Here is a 10,049-nt window from a genome sequence, read left to right as displayed (position 1 = left end):
TGCTTCCTTAAAGAGCTCTCTGGTGAGGATTAATCTAAAAACCAACAATTAAACAAGTGCCCACTGTCATCAGGGTCCCTTTCCAACCAGAGAAGTCCTGCCAGGCAGGCTCCTGGAAGGCTTGTCAATAATCGGAACTCAGTGGCATATCTCCCTCTAGAGGAGCAAAAGTTATTGCAAGGACAGTGTCGGTATTCCTATCCCCAAATTAAAACAGGACACAGTAAAATTTGCCTTATGAGATTATGATTCATATAAAAAGCAAACCTGACTTCTGTGGTAACTGGCACCTTAAACCTACTTACTTTATTCATTTTGGTACTAGATACTGATGCCAGGGACTTGCACATGCTGAGCAAGTGCTTTACCACTGAACTACACCCTAGCCCTTTTAAAATTTTTATTTTAGTGCCTTGCTAAATTGCTGAGGCTGGTCTTGAACTTGTGATCCTCCTGCCTCAGTCTCCCAAGTAGCTGGGATTATAGACATGTACCTCCACACCCAGCCATTTTATTTATTTATTTATTGTGATGCTAGGGATTGAACCCAGGGCCTTGTGCATGCAAGGCAAACACTCTACCAACTGAGCTACATCCCCAGCCCTTTATTTTACTTTTAATAAACAATTTCTTTTAAAAGATATAATTCTGGCTGGGCATGGTGGTGCATACCATAAATCCCAGCTACTTGAGAGGAAGGCTGGGGCAGGAGGTTTGCCAGCCTGGGCAATTTAGAGAGACCCTGTCTCAAAATGAAAAATAAAAAGGGTTGAGGACATAAAGAGCCCCTGGGTTCACTTAAAGTAGGGGAGGATGAGGTTGTAGATCAGTGGCAGACTGCTTGCCTAGCTCCTGGGTTCAATCCCCAGCCAGGCAGAGTGGCACATGCCTGTAATCCAAGAGGAGCCTCTTGTAATTCAGGAGGCTGAGGAAAGATAGATTATGAGTTCCAGACCTTTCTAGGAGAATTAAGACACTCAAAAAAAAAAAAAAAGTTAATAATAAAGGTGTTATTTCTAAGTATGAATCTACTGATTGATTGATTATGGTAGTGGATTGACCCCAAGGCCTGTGCATGCTAGGCAAGTGCTCTACTACTGAGTTGTATTCCCCAGTTCTAAATAAGAGAATTTTAAAGAAGACATTGGACCAATTCCTTCAATTTACAGAGGAATAAAATGGCTTACCCAGGCTCCCAGCAATTTACCAGCAACAGCTGAGAAGGACTTGGACAAGTTGCCCTCAGTAAGCCTGGACAGTGTTTACATGCTGAAGTGGCCTGAGACAGCCAGCCAACATTACTGCCAAGTCCTGGTATCACTTAAGGAAAAGCTGGGTTGGGCTGCTCTAAATACCTGCCACACCAACCAAAGCTGGGGCTGGGCTACTGTTCTATACCCAGTTGAAGAAAAGGAGCATCACAGGTGTCACTGTTAAGTTTATCAGCTTTTAAAGTAAGCAGAGGTCTTGTTTAAACTCGGGAACACCTCTCGAAATCATACAACACATTTTTAAAATTGTTACTCTAGCCAGTTGCAGTGGCACAAACCCAAAGTCCCAGCTATTTGAGAGGCTAAATCCAAGAGATCACTTGAGCCCAGGAATTCAAGACCCTGTCCCAAACAACCAAAGTCTAACATTGGTAAGTAAAGAGCAAAATGTGCAAATATTTTTTTAAAACTTTCTCATTTTCTCTTCATCGTGGTACTTCGGGATTGAATAATTCATTAGTAAGCTCATTTTTCTGATTGTTTTGGATGATATTCAAATGGTTTTACAAAGTCAAAATGGAAATGATTGTTACTTCCAACTGTTGAAGATACATCAGTTTCACTGGCTTTGATTCCATCCATGCCACGGGTTCTAATGCGCGGCAGGCTCTGCAACTCCACCAACTCAGGCTGGGCATCTGAAAACATGCACCACTGGTCATGGGGTAGGCTAAAGGGTGCAAACCAACCCATATCACCTAGTTTTCCTTTTGATGAACAGTGGTGCATTCAATTGACTCAAGACCCGTGTTTATTCAGGAAACACACATATTATTCACTTAAATATCTCTGAGAGTTTATTATGTTTCAGGCACCAATCTAGGTGCTGGGATACAAATCAGGCCAAAGACAACAATCCCTGCCCTACGGAGCTTACATTCTGGTCAGAGATTAGAAGCAGACGGAAGATATACAATATACATAAGTAAATTCAATGTTAAATTTCTGTTAGAGCTACAGAAAAGTAATGTAGTGAAAGTATAATAAGCCAAGTGGGGACAGGCACAGTGAAGCACGCCTGTATTCCCAGTAGCCTGGAGGCTGGGGCAGGATGGAGAATTCAAAGCCAGCTTTGGCAACTCAGTAAGACTCTGTCTCAAAGTCTAAAAAAAGGGTTGGGGATGTGGCTTAATGGTAAAGCATGCCTGAGTTCAATTCCCGGTACCAAAAAATAAATAAGTAGAAGTAAATGGGGGCTTTCTGGAAGTGAGCAGACTGCAATTTCAAATGGAATGAGTAGAATAAGTCTCACCAAGAAGGTAACATTGTATTTTAAAATGAGGATCAGATTTGGCATCTATCAGCATCTGTTCAACTTCATCCACTGTGTGATTTGAATTTTTGAACCCAAAGGGCATTATTAGTAAGCCCTGTAATAAAACGCTTGAGATAAAAAACTTAAAAAGAGGCAATGTCAGGGCTGGGGTGTAGCTCACTGGTTGAGTGCCTGCCTACCTGCCTGGGTTAATCCTTAGTACTGGAGGCAAGGAAATGTTTACTTTGGTTCAGTTTCAGAGGTTCAGTCCAGGGTCGCTTGGCTCTGTTATTTTGGGGCCTGTGGGGAGCACATGGCAAGGCCAAGTCATTCACCTTATGGCTGCCAGGAAGCAAAGAAACAGAGGAAGGAGCCAGGGTCCCAATATCCCCTTCAAAAACATGTCCTCAATGACCTGCTTCCTCCCATTATGCAATGCGCCAGCCCCCACAGCTCCATCAGCTGAGGACCAGACCTTCAACACATGGCCTTTGGGAGACATTTAAGGTACAAATCGTTAACACTGAGCTAGGCCAGCACCAGAAGGTATTACCATTCTGCTGACCTACCTTGCTAGCCCATGGGGTTAAATCTTGATACCTGAGCAAAAGAAGTTTAGTTAAAAAGTGAAATAACAAATACACAGACACTGTGTAATGTAGTACTACTTACAAAATCCCTGTTAAGTGCTCATTATGCTTTATCTCTTTTAAATTAATTTTTTCTTACAGGAACTCTTATACACAAAAATCATGAAAACAGTATAATGACTTCCCATATAATCACTACCTAGCTTTAGCAGCTAATGATCTACCAATTTTGTTATCTATCACCACTTTGTTTTAGAAAGAGGGATTTTAAAGTAATTCCAGATATTCACAATTTTAAAAAATAAGACAATTAAAAAAAAATCTAACTACAGTATCATGTATTATACAAAACAAACAATTCCCTACTGTCATAATACCTATTTCATTTTCAATTTTCCTTCTTGTATTAAAAAACCATCCCAATTTTTCATAATTTGGCCAGGATCAAAATAAAGTTTATAGCATTTAGATACATGTGCCTTAGACTTCTGCAGCTTTTAAAATAATAGTTCCTCTTTTTTCTTTTGGTACTGGAGATCGTACCCAGGGGCTCTTTACTACCAAGCTACATCCCCAGTCTCATTTTTAAAATTTTGAGACAAGGTTTTACTAAGTTGCTTAGGATCTCACTAAGTTGCTAAGGCTGGCCTTGAACTTGAGATCCTCAGGCCTCAGTTTTCGGAGTTGCTGGGAATCAGAGGCATGAGCCAACACACCCACCTTTCTTATGGTCTTTCCCTTATTCTGAATTTGGTTGACTGTATCCTCCTAGTAACATGTACCCTGTTCCTGTGTCCTATGGTTACATCTAAGTACAGAGGTACCCCTATCTCCACAGTGGTTACAGCATCCTGAATGGCATTAGGATCTGAGAAATTGATGCACCCAACCCCTCTAAAAGGATCTGCAATTCAAGTTAAGTAAAAAACAGACTTCCTTTCCTATTCTTCTAATCCCTGAAACTACCCCATAATCCTCTTCCAACTCATGGTCAGACACTAACAAAAAGCTTTTTATCCCTGCATTTTCTGATAGTTCCCTTTCCCCTGGCTCTCTAGCAAGTAACCTGTGTCATGTCCTCAGGGGCCACTCACTTCCCTTCTGCACTGCAGGCTTTCATGCTGCCCCTCCCCCACCTACTTCCTCTGACTCCCAGGGTCTTTCAGTGACTCTCACATCATGCCTATGAGAACACAGATGCCCTTTCCAACCCCAGGCCAGGTGTCTGATTCTCTTGCCTTCAATGCGCTTATCTGTTATTCCACCTCAGTCACTTGTTCCTAACCACTCCCAGCAAGGGCGACCCTCTCTTTGTACTTTTGTACAGCAACTTTAAACCCCTATTCTGACCTCCTGCTTCTCTGGCTTAACACTGGCAATCTTGCTTCTCCAGCTTAGCACTGTAGCAATCAGACTCCAACACTGTTTTGGCCCCAGAGGACCTGCCATCACTTTTCACTGCTGAATTATAGGGCTCCAAGAATGTGCACAGGCTAAAGGTTCATCTGAAGATCAGTATTTAAGCAGCACTAAAGACATGGAAACCCTATCTCAGAGAATTGGAAATAGCTCTGCTCATGTCAGAAGACCCCCTTGCCCTCCTGAAAAAAAAGGACTATGTGGCAGTGTGGCTAGTCTCACTTGCACAGGGCTGTCTCATGACCACGACCAACCAGCAACCAAAGCAGAAAGATGTGGAGTGGCACATAAAATTAAAGCAAGCTGGAAACCAAAGTCAATAATACCACAAATGCAGTCCCAGGTTTCCAAATTCTAATCCAGGGCCTTCCACAATCCCACCAACTGGGATTAAAATCTCTGTAGGCACAGATTTAACAACAATCTCTTCCTTAGGAAGCCAGCTTAACTATCTGATACCCAACATTGTAGTTTCCCCTGGATCACTTCTACAAGCCTTCATATTCAAGGAAATACAAACTCAAAAAGTACAAAAATTAAAAACTCCAGCCAAAATGTCATGAATATAATAACCCAATCAATTTGAGGGATAGAAGAAGTGGAGTGATCTGGCTTATGAGCCCCATAAGTGAAAACTTATCCCTTCTATGTGGCCACAAAAAGTCTTCACAGGTAGCTACACTCAAGTAGAACCTGCTCTTGTTGCTGATCCTTACAACTCTTCCATCGTCAACCTCAGAAATCAAAGCAAGTTCTTCTGTTCAAGATCTTTATTAATGTGCATAGACAACTGAAAATTAGAAAACCTGTCAAGGTTTTGCATCTCTTATTTCATCTCTTCATTTTCTGAGCCAAAAGTTTAATGAGATCACAACCATAAAATTGGATAGGCCAAGGAACAATCTCTCTAGTACAGACTTAAACAGAGTACTCATGGAGAGAAGTTCTCAAAGAACTCTTTGTACCACACTATAAAGTTTTCAACATCTTGAGTCCATCTTCATTAAGTCATAAAGCTGAAGAAAACTTGATGTGAGCCAAGAACCACAGAATCATGCTTGACCAGACTTCAGCAAAAAGCTGCTCCATTTCCTCCCCCATCCCCCCTTCACTCAAAGATCACACTCAGAGAACAGAACCTCCAGACTGAGCAAAGTTCTGTCCCCAAACTGCTTTGTTGATGGAAGACTGAGAATGTCAGCAGCATAGGAAAGTTGTGTGACTTCATGCTTCAAAGAAATTAACCAGATTTCTCCTAGGAACTTTTAAAAACATCTGCATTATTTGGAGGAATGAGAAATTAGTAAAATATGAAGAAAAAATCAGATACATCTGCAATTGGCAAAATTATGTCCTTAACATTGCACCCAAAGACCCAAACCTCATCCTTCCAAATGGACAGTATAGCCAACAATCCATTAACACCAAAACCCAATGGCCAAGCAATCAAAATTCAATAGTAATCAAAGTCAACAAGTAGGCTGTATCAGTAGTTTTGTTTGCCTACAAATTAGGTTCCTATACCCAAGCCTTCTGATGAGCACGAACAAGGGAAATTTATCTTCAGACAAGTTTGGCAACACTAATATCACTGCTTATCACTCATAGTCTTCTGGCTCAGAACACAAATGGAAACAGACACCACAGTGACAGGTTATCAGAAAAATGGCTCTCAGGTTGGAAAATCCCTGCGCTTCCAAATCTTAATGTTTTATAAGCCATTTCCTCCCAACAGCAATGTAAGACAATGAATTGCTCCCTCAATCCTATTTACTTTTGGTCAAGTGGAATTAATTCCACTGAGAAAGCACATAAGATTGAGCAAAAGGCAGCCTAAGAAATCACCCACTTGATGTGAACAACCATGTTGGAATCATAAGAACTATAAGATCATGAAGATGAACTTCCCAAATGTATACAGAGTTGCTCAGACTGTTCTTGGATTTTCTTGTTATGTTCACTGTGGACTATTTTAAAGGGGCTACTTTTTTGTTTCACTGAAATTGTGTTTCATATTTTGAACTTTAAGGTCAGGAAGGGAGGATTATTTTGAATATAATAAAATTGGACTTCAATTTTAAGAGCTCCATTGATTCCCCTCAATAATCCACCATCAAACAAACAGGTACAGGTTTAAGGGGAAACTAACTTTTATATAGAAAGTTTCTGAAAGCAATGTTTAAAATAGCCCTTTTTAATTTAAACATGAAGTATGGAAAAATAAATTTTTTGAACCTGATAATTTCAATACTTGCACAGTGTTGAGATATAAGATTTTTTCTTTCTCCTATCCCAAGCTTGCTCCACCTACATTTCTTCCCATCAATTAAGTAGCAACTACAATTAGCTCAGTGGCTTCTTAGGTCATAAACCCCAAAGTCACCCTTCACTCTTTCTCTCCTACTCCTCAACTGTTCCCTTAGCATATCCAACTCCTTCTCTCCATATCCACTGCTACCATCCTAGACCCAGCCATCAGCATCTCTTACCTGGATTACCACAACGAACATACCCAACCACCTCCTACCCTTGCTTCCTGATCTGGCTTCAAGAGGCCAGAGTGATCCTTTTAAGACAGGTGTCAGATCATACCATTCAGCAGCTCAAAACTCTCCTATAGCCTTATACTACCTGAACTCATCTACTACTTTCTCCCTGTATCTTCACTTTGTCTGGAATGCTTTTCCCTCCTGATATGCACCTGATTCAGATTCTTTTAAGTACTTGTTCAAATATCACCTCTCAATAATATAGCCTAAGAAATAACCTGTCCCCACTTCTGTTAGTGCTAGGAATAAAACTCAAGGACTCGCATATACTAGGCGAGCTCTACCTCTGAGCTACACACTCCAGCCCCAAAGACACCCCCCCTCCCTTTCCATGTGGTACTAGACAATGAATCCAGGGGCACTTTACCATTGGGCTATATCCCAGCCCTTTTTATTTTGAAACAGGGTTACTATGTTGTCAAGGCTGGCTTTGAATTTGTGATCCTCCTTCCTCAGTCTCCCAAACTTCTGGGATTACAGGTATGCACCACCACGCATGACCCAAGAAACCTATTTTGAATTGCAAACCCTCACACTTCCACAGGCTTTCTCTCTCCTATCCAAGAACAGTTGCAGTGAACGATTACATCAGTGGCCGACTAAATTTTCTTATGAGCAAAGCTCCCTTTTATATAAACCATGGCCTTATAACCAAATGATTTCAGATGTTTTTGGCAAGTATAAAGAAAGCAAAAATGATTTTCCCAAGTTTGTCTAAAGTGCCTTTATACTGACATAAAGGTCATGGAATATTTAAATATTTTATGATACTTCTAAAAACAGATTTGCAAGAGAAAAAAATATAAAAATAAAAATGTACCAAGTTCTTCATTAAAATAGTAGCTTAGACAAATCCTCTGTCAGTACCAGACAGTGTCAGTGACTGGATCTGGACATGAGAACTTAGGGCTTTTTACATAATTACAGGAAAAACATTCAAATCAGTCTTCACAAATGGTGCCATAATAACTGCTCGGTTAAAATCAAGAAGCTATCTTCCAGCTGCAGCTCCAAGCTCAGGTGAGAAAGCAGCTGAAGGAAAATGACTACACAATAGAGCTCTCTATTTGCCTTTTTTGGTTTTGGCTGTCTTCTCCTTTCTTTTTTTCACGTGTTTAGGGATTTTGTTTTTCCTTTTCTCTCTCTGGGCTTCCTTTACCATCTTTTTTCTTTCCTGTAACAAACAAACAAAAATAAACTTCATTCATTTGGAGTATGCATATTATTATTACAACTAAATAAAAACTCATGTGAAAGGATAAAAGTGAGTATAGCTTAAAAAATGAAAATGATTATAGGTTGGTGGTAGAACTTTGGGTAAAAATTATCTTTGAGCTTTAATAGAAATTTAAGACAACCTAACAAATATGTCTGTGGATGTTACTAAAAGTTTGCAAGGACTTTTCTTTTCAAGCTCCATATTTTAATGGAAATAAACGCTGGAAAGAGATATGTCTTCTTTCTATGCACGGAGCTCTAATAGCAGCCTGGTCTCTCTAACCCTCAAAAGCAAAGTTCACACTTAGCTATTGAAAAGTATCATTAGAGTTACTATCAGTATTTTCAGTCATCATAATCTAGCTATATCCTTAACAAAGAGAAATAAGAGCAGCTGTGCTAACACACTGAAGAAAAGGGGAATTAAAGTTCTTGGCCAACCTTCTTATCAATGTCGGGGTCAGTGGGGTGCTTTTTGCAGTGAGCACGGTCTCCCTCCTCTTCAGAGTCTTCGTCAGAGCATTCAGAGCTTCCAGTATCTTCTGAATCAGAACAAGTCTTCTCCTTAACTTTATTTTCTAGGAGTGCCGGAACCTTGAAATTAATAGATTGATGTAATTCAAAGCCAATTAACATGCTAATACTAGAATTATTTATTTATTTATTATTATTATTAAACATGCTAATGTTAGAATTTGGATTTCAGCTTTGCAAATAGATTATAAAAAATAATATCTTGTACTAAAACATCAAAATCACAGAATCAACATGAAGGAGAAAGAAGAGAGGAAGACATTCCAGTTGGGCTCAAGAAAAGACCAAGTGAAAGCAGTATGGCTTTACTAGAAGACCTAGATCAACAGCAGAACTGTGCTGCTTCCAGCAAATCAATGTAACAATATAATTTGACCAACATACCTCCCCAGCACTGAGCTGAGATCTGGAAGGATGTGGAACAGGGGTCAAAAATAAAGATTTATTTGGATAAATTCAGTTTCTTTTCTATGAAACACATTTCTAATAATAAATTTAAAAATATGAATGACATTTTTTTTTTTTTGTGAGAGAGGGGGACAGAGAGAGAATTTTAACATTTATTTATTTTTTCTTAGTTCTCAGCGGACACAACATCTTCGTTTGTATGTGTTGCTGAGGATGGAACCCGGGCCGCACGCATGCACGCATGCCAGGTGAGCGCACTACCGCTTGAGCCACATCCCCAGCCCTGAATGACATTTTAAACTGAGAGAAAATTTCATTTTCCTTGAAATTTAGCACACTTATTTATTTTCAGTTTTTTTTTTTGTTTTGTTTTGTTTTTGAGATTTTGAGACAATCTTCTTTGTCTAGACTGGTCCCCCAACTCCTGGGTTCAAGTGACTGCCTCAGCCTCCCAAGTAGCTAGGAAATAAGGTATGTGACACCATGTCAAGCTTAGCAGATTTTTAAAGCAGCAGGGAGCAGGGGAGTTCCCCCCCACAATTTTTTATTGGTGCATTATAGTTGCACATAAAGATGGGATCTGCTGTTACATATTCATTCATACATACAAAGTAACAATATAATTTGACCAACATACCTCCCAGCACTTCCCTACTCCCTCACCATCTCCCACTCCGTGGTCCCTTTTCCTCTCCTGATCTCCCCTTTATTTTCAGGAGATCCACTCCCATTTTTCTTTTCCTTTTTCCTCTCTAGCCTCCTCAACCCTTGACCTTCTGAGTTATTGTATTTAATATAATATCTA

General features: G+C 39.9%; 1 protein-coding gene and 1 non-coding gene across 4 annotated transcripts in view; both read right to left on the bottom strand.

The window, feature by feature from the left end:
* Positions 1-526: 526 nt before the first annotated feature.
* Trnaa-ugc (transfer RNA alanine (anticodon UGC)) lies at positions 527-600 on the bottom strand. Its single transcript has one exon. It is a non-coding gene; the product is annotated as a tRNA-Ala (tRNA).
* Positions 601-2,042: 1,442 nt separating this feature from the next.
* Riok1 (RIO kinase 1) overlaps positions 2,043-10,049 on the bottom strand; it is a 35,846-nt gene continuing 27,839 nt past the window's right edge. Inside the window, exons 16-17 of one of the 3 annotated variants that reach the window (XM_005327486.5) lie at positions 8,744-8,896; positions 2,043-8,258 (exon numbers count right to left, since the gene is read on the bottom strand). In XM_005327486.5, coding sequence (XP_005327543.2) covers positions 8,148-8,258; positions 8,744-8,896 — 264 coding nt within the window. In that variant the 3' untranslated portion in view covers positions 2,043-8,147. Of the gene's footprint in view, positions 8,259-8,742; positions 8,897-9,220; positions 9,243-10,049 lie in introns of those variants that run through there. The other 2 variants (XM_078020512.1, XR_013425408.1) reach the window with 2 other exon arrangements.

The sequence above is a fragment of the Ictidomys tridecemlineatus genome, chromosome 8, assembly GCF_052094955.1.
Source record: "Ictidomys tridecemlineatus isolate mIctTri1 chromosome 8, mIctTri1.hap1, whole genome shotgun sequence".
NCBI lineage: Eukaryota > Metazoa > Chordata > Mammalia > Rodentia > Sciuridae > Ictidomys > Ictidomys tridecemlineatus.
Note: the sequence above shows the minus strand (reverse complement) of the source record. Positions and strands in the feature narration are given on the sequence as shown.